Below are 24,040 nucleotides of genomic sequence, written 5' to 3'. Positions count from 1 at the left end.
TTGTTCATGTCTGTCATGTCTGTTATATGTATTTGGTAAATTATTTTGTAATAAATGACGACCTTATTTTTCTTGTTTCAATTGATTCACATTTTTAATGTAGGGGCCTTTCATAGCTGACTAAACAGTATGTTTTTTTCTCATTGTAAAAGGCAGTACCATTGCCTTTAATTGCTTACTACCACTTAATTCATTTTAAATCAGTTCGATGTAATCTTATTGTCAATCATGCCACATCCCCTCAATTTTATAAAGTAAATATTTTTTATTGATTATGAGAGACTTTTTAAAATGAAAGCATGAGTTCTAAAATCAGTGTTGATCAATTACTTTTAAAAGAGTTATGCCCCTTATAAAAGATTAATTATATGGAAAATTGCATCATTAGCACTCTCCTTTGTACAATTCTTGTCAGCTTATTATGAAAATTGACATTGCTGATATAAACAACATTAATGTCTGGGACAAGTTAGATAATCATGATAATCAGTGCTGATCAGTTATTTTGTAAAGAGTTATGACCTTTGAAAACATAAATTAACTGGAAATCTGCAATGTTAACACTCTACTTTGTACACTTCTTGTCAGATTTTTATGAAAATTTTATTATAGGTTAATATCAGCAGTGTCTTGGGCAAGTTTGAAAATCAGTGCTGATCAATTATTTTTAAAAGAGTTATGTCCCTTGGAAATATTCATTACATGGAAAATTACCTTGTGAGCACTCTAATGTTGAACAATTCTTGCCAGATTTTAATGAAAATTATTTTTTAGATCCATATAATCACTTTCATTGATTAGTTTGAAAATCAGTGTTTATAAGTACTTCCATAAGAGTTATGTCCCTTGGAAATACTGATTATATGGAAAATTGCATTTTTAGTGCTCTCTTGTGTGTAAAAATCTTGGAAATGTTTATTATAACAAAATTCTCATTGCATTTGCTATGTAGCCTTCATTTCTCTAAGATATAAAAAGTTTCAAAGAACAAAAAAAGTGTGTTCTTTTTTAAGTAATTGCCCTTGTACTTTGATAGATAAGATATGTGCAACGCAGGAAACATTGAAACTCTGTTCTTTTATTGAAAGTAATTTATCTGATTGGGCAACAGGCTAAGCATATGTAAGCAAAGCAAGCAGTTCATTGTTAATTTACTGTGTATTGATTTAACAGCAATTATGCTGACAGTCATTCATTAAAAATTGAAGAAGAATATCAATTAAGGACTTTTATAGTACTATAAAATCCTAGGTTGTGTGTCAGTGATTGGGTTAGGTGAGAAATGATTGAACTGGTCTAAATAGATAAATTTGTAATGTGTTTTATAAAATCCTTCACATACAATTAAAATGAGATGTGGATTTTTTGTACCCAACAAAAAAATCCATAAGACATCCAGTGGGCAACATATTAGTCTTCAACAATAGAATCTGTCTTAACAAAACAATAAGTTAAGCCCTAAACCGCCCTGAGCTGGTGAAAGTTTTGAATGAATATATTAGAAAAGTCAAAGATCTGGAATCAAATACCAAATTATCTAAATAAAAGTGTGAGAATGAGATTCCTCAAATGCCTCATTCACTGTATGAAAATGTCTATTCATATTTTTATGCCCCACCTACGATAGTAGAGGGGCATTATGTTTTCTGGTCTGTGCGTCTGTTCGTCCGTCCGTTTGTTTGTTCGTCCGTCTGTCCCGCTTCAGGTTAAAGTTTTTGGTCAAGGTAGTTTTTGATGAAGTTGAAGTCCAATCGACTTCAAACTTAGTATACATGTTCCCTATGATATGATCTTTTTAATTTTAATGCCAAATTAGAGGGTTTACCCCAATTTCACGGTCTACTGAAAATAGAAAATGATAGTGCGAGTGGGGCATTAGTGTACTGGGGACACATTCTTGTTTTGAGAATAATCTCATTATGTATAAATGTAATTATTATACAGGATAGATTTACACCAGTTACTGTCCTTAACAATACTCAGAGTCCTTATATATAGAGTAAAACAAAACAACATTGGTATTCAATTATTCAGTATTCCTGAGTGTAAACAAAATGGATATCCTATAAGATCAGGAATATCAGATAAGAAGAAAAATATGATAGTCATAATTAATATAAAAATACTAAAACATCATGTTAAAAGTACAAAGCAAAAAGAAAATTTTGTCTCATTCATACTTGTGGGTACAAATGATCAAATATGGTGTAATGATTGTATAAATATTTGGGAGAAAAACATCAGTCATAAAAACATGATGGAAAAAGGGGGGATGGAGAAAATACAGATACAACATACTTACAAGTTCTTACTAAGAAAAAGTGTATATTTGGACTTACAGAGAAAAAAAAACCAACAACTTTTTTATTTTGAATTATAATTTTTTTTTTTTCAATTATTTTTTTTAACTACATTTGTTGGGGATTTCCTGTTTCTAAGTGGGTCACACTTTCGTACTGTAAACTAGCATTATATCATGATCCAATAAGGTCAGGTATATCAAGATAAGTTGAAAAAAATCTATTTAAAAAAGAATACCAAAATAACAATGAATTAAATGTACAATGCACATATCTGAGGCGTATATATATTAAATAGGTGATTTTGTTTCATTTTTGATTATTGGTCAAGTACAATCAAATATCGTGGGTTAACGGATGTGAGTGACACTGATATATAAAGAATTTGAAATATTTTTGGTAATTACTAGTATAAAGTGTTATTGAGCGTGGCATTACAACTCTGAACTATTATAGTGGATATACAAAAAACGTTTATGATAATGATTACCTTGTATTGTACAAATTTTTCTGTTTAAAATTAATAGGTTTGCTTGGAATTTACCTAGAAATATATTTAAAAAAGAGTTCCTGTGTTCTGTCACGTCTGTTGAACTTATCTGAAATAAGTTATTCATGTATGTTTCCTGATTGGTATGAGTAAATATATGTAGGGGAAAAAACAGTTCTCAGAAAATAATTACTTGTATGGGATAAAAAGTTTGGAAATCCTTCCATTTTTTTTCACCCCTGTTGTTGCCCATAGATACAGTACATACAACATAAGTACAAGCACTTACAAAAAAGCAGTATATTGACTTATAGTAAGGTTAAATATGGAAGGGATAAAGCTATTTCCTTCTCCACTTGTAAAAACATTTTTACACAAGTAGATAGCTCTTTATGTGCCCCAAACCAAGTTAAACTTGTTATTTATTTTTCATAAATAAGACAACTGAATTGTTCAGTTGATAAGATAAGAATTTTATATTCAAAACCATTTCTATATTCGGTTGCATACTACTACTTCCAGGAATAAGTTTTATGAGAATGTTATCAGTTTTTTTGTGAACGGAGTGTCCTGAATCATATAGCAAATTACTTTCAAGGTAGGTGGGTTAGAAAAGTATATATAGAAGATCGCACTGTACTCGCTAGATGTACACCATTTAAAAGAAGTACTGCAATTCTTTTATTTTCTGTAATCTATTGCATGTGTTTTAATTAGCTTGTTACATTTTGTTCATTGCAGTTAAGTTACTTTTACTCCACTTTTCCTCATAGTAATAAGATCAAATATTTCAATCTTTAGGAGATGTATGTATATTATGTACAAAGCTATGGTGTAGTGATTAGAGCATGGAACTACTAACACAAAGGTTCCTGGTTCAATCCCAGTTAAGGGTGAAAATTTGAGGGACTTAATTTTCAGCTTGTCCTTGACACCAGTTGCTAGTATGGTCTTAAGAAACGATGATAGTCCGTAGAAAGGGGACAATAGATGGCTGACCTGTGTTAAGAGAGAGATATCTATTGCATAAGAGAGAGATATCTATTGCATGTAAAAGACACCCTCGTAGATTTAAAAAAGAGCAGGCTAATGCCGCTACAAGGCAGTACTCGCACCCATAAAGTTGAAAGGAATTTAAAATATAAGTTGTAATAACTTGTTTCCAAATCCACTATAAATAAATATGTTTAAACTAATTAAACTAAAATAGGAGCTGGTTGAGCTTGTATTTTATTTGAATGACCAATTTTCAAAAAGTTTAATAGCCTGTAGACTTGGAATATTTCATTGAAATTATGCTTTCCAGGACTTTTTTTTATTACGCCTGTCCCTCCATATGTACTGCCAGGAATATGGCATGTTTAACAGTTTGATAGGAGTCTGGGTCATTCATTTCATTCTAGCACAATTAGTTTTTATTAGCTCTTAAATTTTATAGATCAGTGAAAAAAAATTGATAACAGTTACACTTTTTTTTACCAGCAATGAAGATAACATACATAATGGTATGAATGGAAATTGAAAAATAAATTGCTTTTATCTGTAAAAAACAGGAGAATTTGTGTCACTTTTTTCACAATTAAAATGTAAACAGAAGATGAGGTACCATTGCCAATATTAAAGACTTTATACTATCCTTAAAGACCAAAAGGACAATGATGTGAACTTGACCTTGGGGGGGGGGGGGGGGGGGGGGAGATATACACAAAAAAAACCAACTGGAAATGTATGTAGTTTAACCATGACCGGAACAACAGACACTTAATATTAGATTGTCAATTGGTTGTCTTACGTAAGTGATGACATAAGTAATAACAGTAAACGGAAAAATAAAAAAATAAAATAAAAAAAAAATAGGATAGATTTTGAACTTTTGTGGTCACTATAAGCCACAAAAAAGAATATATGATGAAAAATAATACATTGCTGTCCAATATAAAAGTAAAGAGATGTGGTATAATAAACCAGATTTTAGTGGTTACATTTTAGAAGCATTTTGCTTACTTTTTAAGAGATAATTTAGACCTGTTTTAACAGCTTATATTATATTTATTTTGCAGTACATGTATATGTACATATAAGTAATTTAAAGGAACTGTAAGAGAGAATAGAAGACTAATAATAGTAAGGTAAGTCTAGTAGGAAGTTTAAAAAATTAAAACAATTAACTTTTATGCATTAACATGTTTGCATGAAAATATTTGGTAAAGGAGTAGGTTCAGTAAGACCCCTTTTTGGTCCCAAAATATAGCAGTTTTACAAAATTGGAAAAATGCAATCTTTAAGCTATTTATTGGAAAGAAAAATGCTTCAGCTTCATAAATAAGGGCTGTTTGTGACAATACAATGCACATATATCGGGTACTAGCATCATTAAGTCATGCTAAATTACTGAAATCTTCACAATTTTAGCATTTTAGTTAAATTTTAGACGGTTTCCGTCTTAAATGAAAGTGGCTGCATTCGTGTTCATTCATAATACTGAAATGTAAGTTGTATTTGATGATGATACATAATATATATAAAGGTTGATGATGAACACGGATGCAGCCACTTTCATTTTTGACCAAAAAACATCTGCAAAGAGTTGTTTTTTGGCATATTTGATAGATTTTTCATATTCATGATATTTAAGCTTGAATGAGAGCGTTTTTAATGACTAAATCAGTTAAAATCTCTCACATAAACTAATCGAATCAAATTAAAAAGTGCCTAAAATCTTTCGGTAGATGAACTTGAAATTTGAGGTCAAAATCGACCCTTACCAGACCTACTCCTTGACTCAATAAGCATAATTGATCAGGTTTTGATTCAGAAATAAGAAAATAAATGCACTTTTAAGAAAAGTAAAGTCGGTTAATATAATGGATATATTCAAGTACTTATATCAGTAAGTTAATCAAGGACAAAAATACTTTTATTGTTTAAAGAAAGCCTGCAAGCACATTTTTAAATGAGCTGGAATATGTCATGTAACACACCTAAGTTTGTACTATATATATTATGTATGAATATAGATAGTAAGTAAAATTGCATTTCTGATATTTTAAAGCACTTAGAATTAAGCAGAAAAATGAGTTCACTGGCAAGATACATACAGACTTTTTTATGTAAATCTCACCATTAAATGGAACCTTATCAAAAAGTTTGTCTTTTAATACTAATGCAGATTTTTAATTTGATTTTAGTATTGTATTAACAAACATTCAATTCAACTTCTTATTTCATAAATAACATACAAAATTGTGAGTAAACTCTAAAAATACAACTTGCAAATGTCTACAAATAATAAGCAAAGTACCAAAAGTTCTGCTGGACTTAAGTATAGACATTCTAGAAGTAATGTATAATTAAAGTCTTATGTTAAGATCTCATACTAGAGTTCTCTAGCCTACCTATATAACATGTGTACTAATAACATTGCATTGTTGTCAGTTATGTTTTGTATTTTAATCCTTCATCTATTCTAGAATAATCTGAAAATTACTTTAGTCACGTCGTACCAAGGATTTGTACTATACAAATTCTTGGTTGTACTCAGGAGATGGACCTCTTGTTGATATCGTTTTAATTTGTGTATTTTTACGAGGTAATTTAATACATTCCACAAATTACGTCTATTATATTTACCTTTACAGACACCTGATTTTCACCTGTATTAAATTTACCTATAGGAAGGAATATGGAGCGAACCTTGGGATTTTTTATCCTGTTTTTAGTATCTGTTTCATATGCAGGTATGTAATTATAGATTTTAAAACTTTTCAAGATCAATCACATGTTTTAATTTTCTTTTCTACTTTCATTTTATATAATCTTACACAAGTTTTTTTTTTTAATTAGAGGTCACTCTTTCCAACAAAAAGTACTGAACCTATCTCTTAACAGTATCATGTCATAGTGGAAAATGTATGACACAAACTCAGATACAATTTTTTTAAACAGATTTTTTTTGGTGATTGTATATAATATAATTAATAATAGACATCAGCTAAGAAAATGTTTTAAATCAAATCTACTATAAATATGGCATGTTTAAAGCAGGTAAAGTTAACCATTTAATCATATAGATCAACAGATTTTGACAATGATATAATTTAAGATTGCATAAGTATGCCAAACAGAGGAAACAATTGATTACATATCAATAGATGATCTATACTGAGGAGGGATAGGAGGGGTTTTGATCCCGAAATCCCGGGCTTAAAAACATGAAATCCTAAAATCCTGGGCGTAAAAATATGAAATCCTGAGGTCCGGAAATTCGAAAAAAGAATTCGCAGATCCCGAAAGGGTCAATCCCGAAAACCCGAGCTTTAAAACACCCGATCCCTGAGTCCCGATAAAGGTCCTATCCCCCCTCTATACTATTTTGAGTAAGAGTATATTTTTCAAACTGACGATGCAAAGTTTATGAATGATTGTTTGTTGGAATACAATAAAGATTTGTTCTTGTTGTTTAGTGAGATTTTTGTGTTCTTTATTTCAAATGGATGTATGCTATGTAGTATTCATTGGTCCAGAAATTATCCAGGTGCCTCGTTGGCCGATTGATCTAATTATTTTTACCACTAATATTACTAGCCTGCCAACACTGAGGTTGTGAGTTTGAACCCCTTATGTGGCAGCTTAATTGTCTTAGACTAGGATTGTGAGTTTTTCTGTTGAAAGTCAGTGGTTTGCTCTGGGCACTCTGGTTTCCCCAACCAAGAAAATAACTGTGGAAAAATAGCACAATCTTTCTGAAAGGGGTGTTTAATTGATCAATCAATCAATCCATCCAGAAATCTTTTTTGTCTCCAATCAAAGGCCACTGGTATATAATAAAGAACCTTATATGTAGGCTAGGCATAAAGTGATGTATATTTCTATTTATTTCAAGCTTTCTCCGAATTTGACGTCCTTTTTAGGACTTACTATGGTCCACAAACCTAGTAAGTCCTAAAAGGGCTGTTGGACTTCAGAGCAATCTTGGACTAAGGTCTAAAGGCTGTCAGGACTATTTCAAGACACCAAAGGTGATATCTTTCAAATGGAAAAGCATTTGAGTTCTTATTACAAATGCATACATGATTAGTTCCTCAAAGTACAAATTTCAATTGCAAAACATTTGTTTTTCAATTTAAAAAAGCCCTTAGGTGTATATTTTCTCAAGTTTTCAGAAAACTGAACATGATGATACAAGCAATATGTGTGCAGTGTGCACGTTTTGTCATTTTAATGTAAATTTAAAGCACTATTGTAATTTTTTAGAAAGATGATTGATAGTTTAAAAAACTTTTTATACATAAAATTGTGAGGATCAAATTCACTTTATCATATAAAATGCAAGCTTTTCAATTTATCTTTTTAGGTAACCTTTTGTTGGTATATTAGATTTCTTTTTAAAGATTTAAAAAGATAAATATATGTCACTTATGTTATGTATACATAATTATTTATGATAATAATTTTTTCAAGATCTATCTCTTTAATGGTAATCAGTTTTTAACCATTCATTGAATGAAATGTGAAAAGGTCAAATGGACTAAACTGTTCTTTATTGACATTACACACTCTTTCTTAAGGTGTATCTATATCAGAACTATGTGAATTGGTTAAATTCATTCTTATTAAACTTAATCTTAGATTGTTGAGGGTTTTGTATTTCAAATATTTTTGTATTTAATGTTGATCAGTAGCAAAAGCGTAGGATCAAAGAAAATTGTTCCAATAGAAAGTTTTGTTAACTATTTTAAAATATGCAAATCCCACACCTTCTATTATACATATATAAAAGTTAGCTGTATGTAAAGAATTTGAGGAAAGGAATCTCTAGAGGTACTTTAAGCTGTGTATTGTTGGTGTAAATGACAAACAGTTGCATGAATGTCATCTATCAGAGACATTCTACACAGCAGACAGTTGCACTCAGAACTATTATTTATTATTACCTCATGCTATTGAAAGAATTGATATATGAGGATATTTTCTTAGTTAAGTGCTAGGTGCAGCAAAGCATCGATGTAGGTACATTTTCACAGTTTTTCTGTCCAGCGAATTACGTAATGTAGTTACATCAGAGACATATAATACAATGTATTATATGTCTCTGGTTACATTTAATATTAACATCATTTTACACTTGTACTTCATCCTTTACAGCTATTTTCATAATGTAATTGTAGCTAGAAGGTTTGGTTGGCTTGCTTGCTTTGTTTGTATAAATGTTTGCACAAGCATCCAATAACTTATAAAAGCTAAAGCAAAACCCCTGAATTGATTGTAATTGTAAAACTTAATTTAAATTGCTTAGCAAACAGTCATCAAAACGTTACACAAGCAAGCCAACCAAACCTTAAAACAACATGCATTAGGAAAAAAGCTGTAATAGGTAAGATAATTTGAATAATGTAATACCCATATTTGCATTTTATGATAACCCGAATAATCCAGTTGTATATTATATTATTCGATCACTCCATCTGGAGGACAATGACCGTAAGGGGGCGCTGTAATTATTCGAGTTAATTTTATATGGACCTCATGGAAGATCTTATACTGTCGAACTATTAAACTTAGTTTCCATGGAGAAATAAAGATGTTTGATAAAGCATTTTTTCAAATCTGATAGATGTCAATAAAATACGCACTATTAATTCGCAGGTAGTATTAGAGGAAAGACTGGTCAGCCTAACATTAGTATAATAACTGTTGTTCTGTAAAATTTAATGCAGGGTTTATTTTCATATTTTCATATCACATTGAAATGGTCTGATGCTGGATATGCATTCAATTTGCCTTTGAACAATAAACAGACATCTGGTCCATCATTTCATCATTGGTTGTTTTTTGCATTAAGCAGGCCAATATTATCACAAAATATATTTACATGTACATCAATTGTGTATGTATACATATGTGGATTGTTTGTAACAATGATTAAAAACTCATAAAACATGTTATTTTCAATCTGATTAGAATTTGTAATCATCTGTAGTAAAATTAAAGATTTTTTTCGATATAACTTGGACAATGACCTTCACAATTGATGTCAGGTTAACCCTCAAGATGTTTACACATATGTTTTCAATGTTGATTTCACACACTATCATTCTTCTTATTTGTAAAGATAAAAAAGACAATTGCCTGCCTGTCTGGGAATTTCTTGATTTTTTTTGTCACTTAAAAAATCTATAAGAATTTACATTGTAAACAGTTATCCCAGGGGGTATTTTGTTTAAGTTTAAACAAATTCTAGGAGTTATGTCATATCATAAGGAAAAAGCATGTTTAATTTAAAGATCTTTATTTAGTTTACTATAGTTTCTTGTGTAAAAGCTTTTATACTATAATGATTTGATTAAAGCTATTTTATTGATAAAATGAACATAAATATTTGATGTAAATTTACTAAATTTCCGATGAATGACGCAATAAGTGAGATAAATTTTATGTATTACCATGTTTTTAATGTAAATTTTGAATTCTTGAATTATTTGACAATTTGTACAGTGATAATTTGAAGTGAAAATTAAATGTAAATTTTGAATACTTGTATTATTTGACAATTTATGCAGTGACAATTTGAAGTGAAAATTAAATGTAAATTTTGAATACTTGTATTATTTGACAATTTATGCAGTGACAATTTAAAGTGAAAATTAAATGTATGTCATGCATGTTTGAATAGAATTCTTTTAACGCCACAGAAATCTCATTTTAGGTGAATTATGTAATGCAATTCATCAACTTTATTCAAATTTCTGACCAAATATCAATGGCCTTAAGAAATCATTCATTACTTGAAAATATGACGATTTCCAGAACCCCAGACTTCTTGCTTTTTCAACTTCAGAAATAGATTACCTTAGCTGTATTTGGCAAAACTTTAAGAATTTTAGGGTCTCACTATTCTTCAACTTCATACTTCATCTTGGCTTTATTAACTTTATGCCCCTCTTAAGGACTTAATTATTTTTAGGTCTGTGCAGCAGTTTGTCCCTCCATTTGCTCATCCATCCATTTGTTCATCCCTCAGTTGATCTGTTCATCTGTCAGTCCCACTTCAGGAGGTAGTTTTTGATGAAGTTAAGATTCGCATCAACTTGAAACTTAATACACATGTTCTCTATGATATGATCTTTTTAATTTGAATGCTTAATGAGAGTTTTGACCATAATATCATGGTAAACTGAACATAGAAAATGATAGTGTGTTTGGGGCATCTGTGTGCTATGGACACATTCTTGATTTTATTCGTGCATCAGCGATGATTTTTTAGTAGATGAAACACAAAATTTCTATCCTAGTATCTAATGATAATTTTTTGAAGGATGATGAAGCTCAATTTGGAGTGAAAGTAATTAAATGAAATAGTATATAGTAGTAAAAGTCATGTTGTGGAAAATATACTGATGGGTCATCTGAGCATTGGAGTCCAATTGCCAGGATGACCACAGTGTTGTTCATAGTACGGACCTGATACTGACATGGTTCTTACATTCCTCCTGTCATGGATTATTTCATATATAACAAAACTTGTTATGTTGGTCAATCAATAAAAGTTCCCATTTAGCCTACAAAGGTTTTACAAAAAAAATGATTTTTTAACATAAAAAAAAAAAAAAAACTTGAATCTAGTTTGAATGCAACATCTTTAACATGCAAATATGATTTTTTTTTTTATTTAATTTTACTAATTTACTATATGTTTCAGCCTGTTTCAATGATTTTGATAAAGTTTTCTGATCTCCTGTACAGCAAGTTTCTAATGAGACTATAGCTGCATTTATAATACATTGATATTAAATATGCTGCATCATCTGTTTTTATTCACCTAGAATATTTCATGCCCAGCCCTCCAGGAGTTAAAGATAATTTTCACAAAAAGTGAGATCCTTTAGAGTGGATAACTGATTGACAAGTTTAAAAATACCTTTAGATGAATTGGTGAAAATGTTTCTATTCATATTTAATAAAACAAGACAGATTTATCAAAGTGTACAGTATATTGGTAACATCCCTAACTAATGAGCGAGCACTTAAATTGTTCTACTTGGAAACACTTCATTGAACTTCATTAGACATTTAGTTAAATATTTTGATTATCTGATGAAGTATCTAATATTTTAAAACTCTCCAATTAAGGTAATGCTTTGGCAGGGAAAATTTTATTTTTAGCCCCTAACTGCTTGTTGGCATGTCTGGATAACTGTCATAATTATATATTAATAAACACTCCAGCTATAAAGGGATCTGAAATAAGTTAAAGTATTAACTTAATCATGAACTTTGACAGTGTGCAAATAGTAATTGAATCCCACTTAAAAGTACAGATTAATTGCTCTTACACAGGGGAGATAATTCATGACTTCAATCCTTTCAAGGTAGTTTGATTTTGGTTCATAAAACACGAAAAGGCAAATTTTCACTTAATTTTTTTTTCTTGGTACCAGAAATTCTTAAATTTTTTATTGGGAAAGGGGAGGGGGGGCTGTCATTTGTCAATTGTCACAGAAACAGTGCTAAAAAATTGCTGGAATCTTATATTTCTAAAGGTACAAGTTTGAAACAGTATAGAGTCTTATTAATCAGGAATCTATTGTCTATGACCTACTATTTGGTCACTATAAAGATATGGAAAATTGAGGAAGTTGTCTAGTATAATTATTGTAAGGAAAATATATCTATTTGACAGGTGCCACCTGACCTTAACTTAATTTTTTAGCTTCCTGTTTAAATCGGTTTCTTTCAATCACAATGAGCAACAGGTTATCTATATGTTTTGTTTTATGTATTTGTAAAGTGTAAATGTCTGTCTGACTGGGTACATCTTACTTTGACCTTATTTTTATGGCTCAATGATCATTGTCATGTTTTGAAAAAGAAAAAAAATATTACAGCCTGTACATGTCTGTCTGACAAGGTTCATCTTGCCTTTATCTTACCTTCATGTTTCATTCATCAAAAGAGACACATGAAAAATGTTTTTATGTAAAAAATTACAACATACTACATATGTTCAGTTATAATTAAAGAAGCAACACATTACTTACAATAAAGTTATCTTTTTCTGCTTGAAATTTTAGTGAGAACCAGATAACTTGTAACACTAAAACTGGCAAAACCCTTGCAAGAAAATAACTTGTTGCAACCCACATATTAGAATTAATTGAGCATAACGAAGACCTCTTACAGTGAGTTGACTGTTAGATTTGCTCTCCACCAATTGCAACTCATTCAAAATTTTGACCAAATTGCAATTTGTTTTTTAAAATCAAATTGTTCAACTGGTCAGAAATTTGAACCAACTGCTGTAGAAAACCACAGCCAAGTCATGAAAGTGCAAGGTGATAAAATAAAACATACTTACAATCCTATAAGACTTTAACTCCACTTTAATGATGTTGTGACAAAATTAGTTTATCAGTTTGTATAGTTATATTATATTCATTTCCATGCTGAAGGGGAAATGTTTATTTTGAATTGCTATTAAATTGTCCAAACTAAGCTTTCATATAGTTTTTCTTTCTAAAAGTATTCTATATTTATAAGAATCAGACATTATGTGAATTAAAACATTTCATATTCAGTAAAATATGTGTAAAATTGCAATATATGTTTGTAGGAAGTTTCCATGGGGGAGATAATAACTTTTCTTTCAAAAAGTCTTTATTCAAAAGAATAATATTTTAGGTTATCTCCCCTGAAAACTTATCAATAGCATATTGTTATTTCACACATATTTTACTGAATATATTATGTTTAACTTTTATTTAAAATGATATCTGATTCTTATAAATATAGAATACTTTTAGAAAGAAAAACTATATGAAAGCTTAGTTTGGACAATTTTATAGCAATTCAAAATAAACAGTTCCTCTTCAGCATGGAAATGACTATAATATAACTATACAAACTGATAAACTAATTTTGTCACAACATCATTAAAGTGGAGTTAAAGTCTTATAGGATTGATTGTAAGTATATTTTATTTTATCACCTTGCACTTTCACATTTTGACTGAACAATTTGTTCAATATTCTGACCAGTTGAACAATTTGGTTTAATAAAACAAATTGCAATTTGGTCAAAATTTTGAATGAGTTGCAATTGGTGGAGAGCAACACTAACAGTCAACTCACTGTAACACACTTTTTTTCATTAGAAATGTCTAGTTAAGTTCATTACTTATGTTTCCAGGTTGCTGCGTCTTGTAATTGACTGCCTGGTTCATAGGCTTACACCCAACAGCCTCTTGACCAATTTTAGAATAAAATGTTATATAGAAAAATGTTACCATTTACATATCTGTATGAGTATGTAACTCAATCCGGAAGGAAAAAAATGTTATGAAAATTGAAGTCTAAGTTACTTTTTTCTACTTTCTGATTGATGTTTTACACCACTTCCAGTAAACATGGTACCCTAGTACCACTTTCCTTGTCTCAAAAAGGGGCAACATTTGTTTAACATACAGATAGATGTTTCAATTCAGCATAAACTTTTAATCAAACAGATATAAATATTGATTCAAGAAAAAAATCTAAAAAAAGGTCCCTTTTATTAACACATTGTATTGTCATGCACTGTAAACTTGAGTTCTAATACAAGACTGGCTCCTCTTGGGGGCTTTTGGAACCTACATGTATCAAGGCATACAGTTGTATTAAGACACTCGCCGCGATATAGCCTTTTTGTGCTAATGCGGCGTAAAGCAACCAACAATCAATCAATCAATGTATTAAGACACTCAAGAAACTGATGATAATTTGCTTTGACTTTAGAATATCCTATTATGGTTTTTCTATTGCATTTATAATAATTACATGACATATTTTTTCTTTCAGAAAATTTATGTTGTTCTTACCCCTGTCAAAATGGAGGAGTTTGTCTCACAAAGGGATTCAAAGATTATGAGTGTGACTGTACAAGCACTGACTTTTATGGAAGAAATTGTGAAACTCGTAAGTATTTTCTGACTAAACTAACCATTTATATGTATTGATTCAGTATAGTCTGACATACTAAAAATAGAATGCTGTAAATTCAGAAATTATTGCATGCATTTATAATTGTGATTTTGTCTTTTTAGACTGAAATGTGATTTTAATTTTTGCAATACTGAGACAAATCCTGTTTAATTCATATAAAAATTTTCAGAATGCAAGTTTAAATTAATGCGATTAAAACCCTGTTGCAGTTTTTGCAATAATTAATACATTGCAATAATTTCTGAATTTACAGTATTCTGTTTTTTTAACTTATGCTCAAATGAAAAAGGGGGATACACAGCCTCTGTTTTCTATGAATCTGTGTATTTCACTATTTTCAGGAGAGGATTTTTCTTTAAAACCTATACAAAATTATGTTTCAAAAGTTGTCTCAAACACAGTTTCTATTGTAATTATGATTCAGGATATTTTAGGTAAATTTGTTAAAATTAAAAGCTGGTGCTTTCTAACTTCTCTGCAAATATATGTAAATAGGAATTTAACTGATTCATAATTCTCAAAAGGATTGACTTCTTCATTATTTATCAGTTCTTTGTCAACATCTAAATCTATTGGTAAACAAATGGTATAGAATTTAAAGACACCTTTATCTAAGATGGACAAAGTCAATATTTATGATTAGAGCAGTTAGACTGTTTCAGTTCTAATAATACTTGACTTAAACAGCTATGGGCAGTTCAGTAAATAATTAATATTTATATACTTAAGTTATAAGTATTCCCCCTTTGTAAGCCTTAGTACTTTGTTGTAAAATTACCATTTAAAGTAGCCAAGAATATAAATATATGTAGGCTTAGGAGTTAGTAATATAGTGCACATGGCAAAAATGAGATTTTGGAAAACAGCGAGTGCATAAAAAGTTTGTTAGCATCAAGTTAAAATGGCCGATATTTTGCCTTATGGTTTAAAAACTATTAACTTTTTGTTAAAAAGACAGAGGTACTAGTACAGCTGTGAGGAAAGCTAATAGAAAAAAAATCCACTTCACCCTTTTAGAAGATTTGAAAGAGCTATAATACTAAAATAAGGATAACTGTGTGTAATATGATAAATGATGAAACAATTAGAGAACAAAGGATAAGAATTGAACAATAGTGCACTGTATGGCCTTCAACAATGAGCAAACCCCAAATTTTATAGTTTGAATATGTATAAAAAAAATGTGAAACAAATTCAAAAGAGAACCAACAGCCTGATTTATACTAAAGAAAAAAAAAATAAAAAAAATATGGCAGATACTAGCCAGAAAATTGGATAAAATTCCTTATTAGTTTGTCCTGATTTCAACTGATGACATTTTGATTAAAGACATTTGTTGAAAAAATCCAAACTTATTTATAAAATTCACATAAGTCAGTTTAACCAAAATTTGACTATGTGGCATGGACTTTGCTCATTGTTGAAAGCTGTACAGTGACCTAATATTGTTCTAAATTTCGATGTAATTTGGTCTCTTGTGGAGAGCTGTATTATTAGCAATCATACCACTTCTTATTATTTTTATATCTAGTAATACATGTACTAAAATTACAACAGAATCCATAGACATGTCAACCCATGGGAGGCATCCAGTCTAATGTAAAAGTTGCCTGATCATAGACGGATCCAGGGGGCTCTGGGGGGCCTTGAGCCCCCCTTTCGTAGGAAAAAATTGGTTGATTATATAGGGAATCACTGAAGCATGACTAGAGCGTCCTCCCCCTATCCCCCCCCTTTAGGTCAGTAAGCTGGCCCCCCTTATGAAAATTTCTGGATCTGCCACTGCTGATGGTATCTGATAAACCTAAATAATACATGTATCAATATTTCCTAAATGTGAAATATCTTGAGGCAAAATCCAAATTTAACTTTCAAGTGGTTAAAATGTGAATGAATTTGATTGTTGAAAAATATAGGTCTACCTTTGTTTTTATAATTAAGGCTTAAAAACTGCTAATCCTGGTACACCCCGCCAGAACAATGTACTGGAAAAGATAAGTGGTTTCCTTGTCCGTTCATTTTATGAATCAAATTCCCCCGATTTTTGCTTCCTGATTTGTAAGTGTCAAGCTGATTTTTCTCTGCTGCACAAAAATTGAATTTTGATTGTGATTATTTTTAACGGATTTTAAACTCAAACATACATTGTTAAAAACTATAATTGAACAATAGAGTACTGATAATTAGTACTTGACATTAAACAAACGCATAACGGAAACTTTTATAAAATTACTAGGAAGTCCATCATGTTTGTTTTTTTATCTATGAAAGTTGCATTGTTAGCAGTTTTTTTACAATGATTTATTATAATCTTGTTTTACATGTAAGATTTTAGAATACAACTGTAGCAATGTCTAACATGTTTAACAGAAGAAATTAAGATATATAGTTTTCTTGGTGAAATGTTTCTGAAATGCTGCACATTTGAAAAGATGATTTAAATGCATAAATCAAAAGAAGCAATCCCTCATTTGTGAATCCACATAAAACATGTAATATGTTAAAATATGTATGTTTTATTTTAACATATATGGCCTTTTAAAAAGTGTGAAAGGAGCATACAGACACATCCTATTGTCTAAACTTTATGTATTAGGGTTATATCTATCATAATTGTCACACATATCTGTCTTCTATAGACATTTGTAAAGCTCATATCTGACCTGAAGGTATGGTATGGGTTTCTCTAATTGTTGACTATACAGCTTGCATCCACTTTGATTGAACTTATAGTTGAATAGTTGTCTCACTGACAATCATACCACATCTTCTTATTTTGCATGAGGGTGGTAAAGGGTTATTTTCGTGCAACGTGTTTTACCATTTTTATTTCACGTGCAGCCGTGAAAAAGGTTCGTTATTCACCGTGTTTCGTGAAATCAGGAAAAAGATCAACGTGCAAGAAATTGTTAATTGTTCGTTCATCGTGAAATGGCAATTTTATTCGCGTTCTTCCGTGCAGATACCCCCCCTTTACGCCCCTCTTGTATTGATGAAAATTTGCTCTGATATACATCAAGGTTTCTGTCTTGCCTGAGATGAAAGTTTTAGAATATAATACTTGGAAAAAAAGTAAAATCACAAAAATACTGAACACTGAGGAAAATTCAAAATGGAAAGTCCCTAATCAAATGGCAAAATCAAAAGCTCAAACACATCAAATAAATGGACTCATTGAAATTACTATCCAGGGACAGCATACAATATTTGTATAAAACTTTACAATTCAGAGGGGAGAAGACCTAGACGCTTCATATTTAGTATACAGATGCTTTACATCGTTCAATGTCTACTGTCCTTGACCTTATTTTCATAGTTGAGTGAATGCTGCACAGTTGGTCCGAGACCACAATTGTCGTCCCTTGATTTTCGTTGTTCACAAATATAGTCCCTAGTGTTGACAGTGGGTTACTTGCCATTAATTTTTATAACCCTTCCAAATTTATTTCTCCATGTTTAATGCCTCAAATTGCAAGAAGGGGGTTGAAATTACACTGTAAAAAAATTTGGGTCCAGAATTTTAAAGGAAAGTAGTGATTTGGTCCAGGTGAAAAAGGTTGAAAAATAGTACTTCGGAAGCTGTCAAAAGATTTCAAGACGCCCTAAAGATAAAATTGTCCATATTTTGAGTTAGAGGCGATGGAGTTTTCTATAATTTTGATATAATTTGTCCCAAAAGTAGTACAACACACTGTAAAAGTTTCTTTGAGAAAGCGCAGGTGGGATTTTTTTAATTTTCATTTATGTTCTAAAAGAAATGCACTACGAAATAATTGTGGTCTCGGACCAGTTTTGGTTTTGATCATTTTTGAAGGTCATATTGTGCCCCATTGTTGTTAACATGGTTAATGTCCTTGTCTTTAATCTTAAGGGAGCTACCATTTGATTTTTATGGGGGGGCTAGGATGAAAAATTTTGTCCTGCCTTTTTTTTTAGCTGTAATCTCTGTCCTGCCTTTTTATTTTTCACTCTAATCGGTCCTGCCTTCTTTTTTTTTAGTTTATCCTGACTTTTTTACCTAAATTGTCGTCCTGACTTTTTTTTTTTGCAAGTGTCACATCCTGCCTTTTTTTTTACTCAAAACTCCTGTCCTGCCTATTTTTTTTCAAATTTCATCCTAGCTCCCCCATAAAAATCAGGTGGTAGCTCCCTAAGGTCTCAATGACAATCATACATATGACATCTCCTTATTTTTTACATTAATAGCAGTTCAGTTTAAATTTGGTTATACAAGATTTCTGTTGATGGCCTTGTAGCATATTTTAGTAAATCTTATCTATTCTCCTTTATTGTTAATTCAGTAGCAAACATTGACAATAAACTTATGTTAAAATCAACATAGAATATATACACTTCCTGTAATCCATTCAGATTTCTACACTTAAAAATGGTGACATACAAACAGGTTTATCTACTATGATCTTATAAAAATACTTGAAGTTAGTGAATGGGATATCTCAATGTAGATACACTTTTAAAATTTAATGAGATAATTGTAAAAAAAAAAAGATTAATTAGATAGGTGAAAGATATCATTTAAAATTAATTGATCGATTGATTGAATGACTTTTGTTTAGTGCTGCATCAGCATTACACCTATTCACGCTATTTGTCAGCTATTACTGGACGTCACAAAAGTTCCCGTAAAATTTTGACGTCAAAATAGAAAATATCAAACACCACAATGGAAAAGCGATTGTTGTATGATGTCAAAAGTTCAAGCAGAAGAGATTTTGAGTCAAGCAGAACAGATTTTCAAATAAGGATAAGGTGTATAAACATTTGAGAATAACTTATTACATGTGTTATGAAAACTCAGTTTACCTTCATCTTGAAAGTTCCGAAAAAAATAAAATATATTGAAATAAATTCCGAATAGGAAAAAATGATGAAAGCCTTAGTATTGACATGATGATTATTTAATACTCAGTTTACTATCAAAGCATGACAAATTTTTGGAATAATTGTTCTGCTTTGCCTTCTTTAGAAGAGGGCCAACATGTTTCTGGTCTGTGTGTCTGTCTATCCTTCTGTTCGTCCATTTTTCCCATTCATTAGTTATTTCATCCAATATCAGGTGAAATTTTTGGATAAAGTAGTAATAACCATGAATGATGTGTGGTCACATCAAATTGTTACTAAGTGCAAATGGTAATTAAATGTGAACATTTTAAAAGTTGTATGCCAAATTACATTTTTGACCCCTGGGTTACACAGTCCACTGAACATTGATATAGTGATATTCTCAGGTTACATAGTTTTCTATGAATTTATGGTAACATCAACTTGAAACTTAGTATAAATGTTGAACCTTTCAAAGTAATATGACAAATTCACATTTTGTCCCAGTGATTGAACAATTACCAAAATATGGAATATAGTATAGTGTGAGCGAAGTAATTTAGTTGTATTAACAAATATTCTTGTTTAATTTAGTAGTCAGTTATAATAACAAAATAACTGATGAAATAATTATAAAGCAGATTAAATATTCAAGACTCACCATGTTTGGTCAAATAATTAATCTTTGTCTGCCTATCACTTTTATTAGCGTGAAGTGGAAGTTTAATGAGAAAGATTTGTGTTGATCGCTTTATTATTTTTGTGTGTTACAGTTTTGAGATGGAATGGCTTAAGTTTATCTTTTTTCTTCTGGCCATGACATTGTCTGTCTTTTTAGCTTGCACAAATTTTTTATTCCCCTGCTGTAGCAATGGGGGCAATAAGAGTTACCTTTTTCCAACCTGTCCCATCTTGTTGTCCGTACATCCTCAAAATTGGATTCTGCTCTCTTACTTTAGTTTGCTTTGACCAAATGTTATAACTTATACTCAATGCTTATTACCACAAAACACAGATCAAGTTGGAAATTGGGTGGTGTTACTTTTACTATTCATGAGTTATGCCCCTTTGTAATCATAATATTTCTGAAATTTATTTTCCATTCTCTAACCTTAGTTTGCCTCAATCAAACTTAATGAAATTTATACACAATACTTTAAATCACAAAATTTGGCTTAACTACCAGAAACTTGCATCAGTATATGGAAGTTGAATCTTGCATATTGACAAGCAGGGGCAGCTTTGGCCCTTATAGGCACATTCTCCATTTTTTTTTGTTATTTTCAGTCTTACTGATTATATGTCTGTAAAGCATATTGATTATCTATATATATCTTAAAATGTTCAATAAAAGCATGTGATTTATAAGTAACAATTTAGTCTTTTTGAATAACCAAGATTCACCAGAAGTTATATAAAAGTCACATGTCATTTATGATCATGTGATTACCATAACCTATACATGGGATCACAATGAGTTTATGATTATCAGGTACTAATGTTTATCCCATTGGTGGCCTCTGGAATGACAGTCTTATATTCCTATTATTTTTACATTTATTTATTTCAGCAACTTTTTCAAAAAGAATTAAGTTATGGTTGAAGCCTTCTCCGCTGACATTGCACAACCTGATGATAGGGAATAATTGGTTGTGGAACATGGTCAATAATATTCCTTTCCTGAGAGGCTTTATCATGAAAAAAGTTTATACCAGTAAGTTTATAATAAGGTTTAATATTTTATTGCATGATTAGAAAGAACTTGGGTTACTTTTAAGGGTAAGAATAAATTTCATTACTTCTACTTACAGTGAATTCATTATTTTTGTGGGGTACACATTTTCATGGATTTTGTTGGTACAGTCGAACCACAAATTTAAATGTTCATCAAGTTTCAAATTTTCTATAAGGTTGTATGCAGACATTGGCAAAACCATAATTTCAATTATCCACGAACATGCAAGTCTGTCTCGATCCATGAAAATTGAAACCCCAAAAATATATGAATCCACAGTATTTGTCAGACAAAAGGTACGTTTCTTTAAGGTATTTTTTTTTAATTGTCAAGTACTGTTCAGAAACAAGCAACTGTAGATATTATAAAAAAGAAGATGTGGTATGATTGCCAATGAGACAACTATCCACAAAATGAAACAGACATTAACAACTATAGGTCACCGTAAGGCTTTCAACAATGAGCAAAACCCATACCGCATAGTCAGCTATAAAAGGCCCCGATAAGACAATGTAAAACAATTCAAACGAGAAAACTAACGGCCTTATTTATGTAAAAAAATGAACAAAAAAAAAATATGTAACACATAAACAAACGACAACCACTGAATTACAGGCTCCTGACTTGGGACAGGCACATACATAAATAATGTGGCGGGGTTAAACATGTTAGCGGGATGTGATCTAGTTATTCTAGATGTGTTCAAAATTCATTTAATTTTGGCTTTTCAATATGCACCATGAAAAATATTCCAAAATGTTTTGAAACATTTCTGCATTTCAAAATATTTTGTGATTTTGATTAATTTTCTTTTCTTAAATTAATTTTGTCCAGTCAACCTGATTTAATTGACCATTTTAAGCCTTATTTGGTCCATCTATGTCCAAAAATCTTGAAGGTGCTCGTAGATTGCACCTTCAAGACCTAAAATCCAAGGTCAATTTATGGATGATAATAACATATGACCTACCTACAGAACTTTAAATCACAAATTTGTACATTTTACATGTATAATTTTTCTTTGAAATTGTGGTCTGGTATTTTCAAAAAAAAAAATTAAATATTAGATTATCAATATTTCTCAGAAAGGCTATATATATTTGAAATTTTGTAGTTTAAAGAAATTTAAACTCATCATTGTATAATGTTATCGTATTTTGTATGAATGACCTGGCATTTGAATGGCAGCTAGCTTTAAAATATACAATATATGTTTTTAAAGGTAGGCTTTAAAGATAATACAATGTTTTCTATATGCACATACCTCAATATATCAATATTCTTTTGTAATCAAACAAATTTTGCATAAGATAAGAAATACAAATGTATAATGCTGAATTTAAAATTACAAGTATGCTTTACATTGTGCATTATTTAGTTTTGAAATAAATTGTTAACATACTTATAATCTAAAACTCTTACACAAATTTGCAATATGTATGAATCAATGTTGGACACATTTGTGACAGTATATCGGTAATGATTCATACATTAAATTAGTTATACCATTGATGAATTTTGTTTTTGTTGCTACCAGAACTTTTTATTATAAATTTTAATAATGGACTAATGAGGCCCCTCATATGGGGGGGGGGGGGGGGGGGGGGGGGGTCCTAGTAATCACATAATCACCATTTTTTTGCCAATATAATCACATAATCATTAAATATTTGCTTATCTTTAGTAATCAAATAATCATAAACTAAAAATGCAGTCCTAGGTATTCAAATAATCATGAAATATTTGGCTTAATAATCAAATAATCATTAAAAAAACGGCCAAGTAATCACATACTCAAAAACCCCATGAGGGCCCTCACTAATGAAAACAAAGTTACAAATGTTAGAAATATCTACAGTTGAGTTACTTGCAAAATAGCAACACATCTTTATAATGCTGCATTCTCTTAAACTTAAATACAACACATCTATTTAACTGGATTGTAAGCAAAGGCACAACACATCTTTGTTGCTGCATTGCCTAGATTATAAACTAAAATTCAACACATCTTCATTTATTGTTAGCAAAGATACAACCATCAGGTACATTTTATGGTATGAATGTTTGTAAAATAGTCACAGTATATTTAGCTTTTCAAAATTTACCTGTATTTCACAAAAGTTATCAAATCTTTCACAAAAAAGACAGTTGACATCATGATTAAAAGCAAAACATGGTGGTTATTTATACTTATCAACAAAAACATATGTATAAATTATGGAGAAAATAAAATGAGATTTCATTAAATAAATATTATTATATTATATTTTTTAGTGAGATCTGACATGATTGACAGTCCTCCAACATATGAAAATGAACATCCATACATCACCCTTGATGCAAATTACAATGTTTCATTTTACACAAGGACGTTACCACCAGTCCCTGTGGAATGTCCCACCCCCATGGGTGTGGCAGGAAAGAAGATACTCCCAGATGTAGATGTCCTGGTTAATAAATTATTCATACGAGAGAAATTCAAGCCAGAGCCAATTGGAACAAGTGCTTTGTTTAGCTTCTTTGCTCAACATTTTACACATCAGTTTTTTAAAACAGACATCAAACGTGGACCACAGTACCAGTGGGGAGGACATGGGGTAATATAGTTAATATTCATAATAATGCTAGTACAGAATTGAATTTTACAAAATCAAAACTACATATAAAATATATATTTTTTTTCAAAAATTTGATTAAC

General features: G+C 30.5%; 1 protein-coding gene across 4 annotated transcripts in view; it reads left to right on the top strand.

Moving 5' to 3' along the window:
* The window catches only part of LOC139510213 (prostaglandin G/H synthase 2-like), a 38,345-nt gene that overhangs the window by 1,404 nt on the left and 12,901 nt on the right, over positions 1-24,040 (top strand). For 2 of the 4 annotated variants that reach the window (XM_071296685.1, XM_071296683.1), the window contains exons 2-6: positions 4,851-4,919; positions 6,429-6,527; positions 14,622-14,738; positions 21,178-21,321; positions 23,617-23,939. In XM_071296685.1, coding sequence (XP_071152786.1) covers positions 6,473-6,527; positions 14,622-14,738; positions 21,178-21,321; positions 23,617-23,939 — 639 coding nt within the window. In that variant the 5' untranslated portion in view covers positions 4,851-4,919; positions 6,429-6,472. Of the gene's footprint in view, positions 1-3,162; positions 3,440-4,827; positions 4,920-6,428; positions 6,528-14,621; positions 14,739-21,177; positions 21,322-23,616; positions 23,940-24,040 lie in introns of those variants that run through there. The other 2 variants (XM_071296684.1, XM_071296686.1) reach the window with 2 other exon arrangements.

Source organism: Mytilus edulis, chromosome 2 (assembly GCF_963676685.1).
Source record: "Mytilus edulis chromosome 2, xbMytEdul2.2, whole genome shotgun sequence".
Taxonomy (NCBI): domain Eukaryota; kingdom Metazoa; phylum Mollusca; class Bivalvia; order Mytilida; family Mytilidae; genus Mytilus; species Mytilus edulis.
Note: the sequence above shows the minus strand (reverse complement) of the source record. Positions and strands in the feature narration are given on the sequence as shown.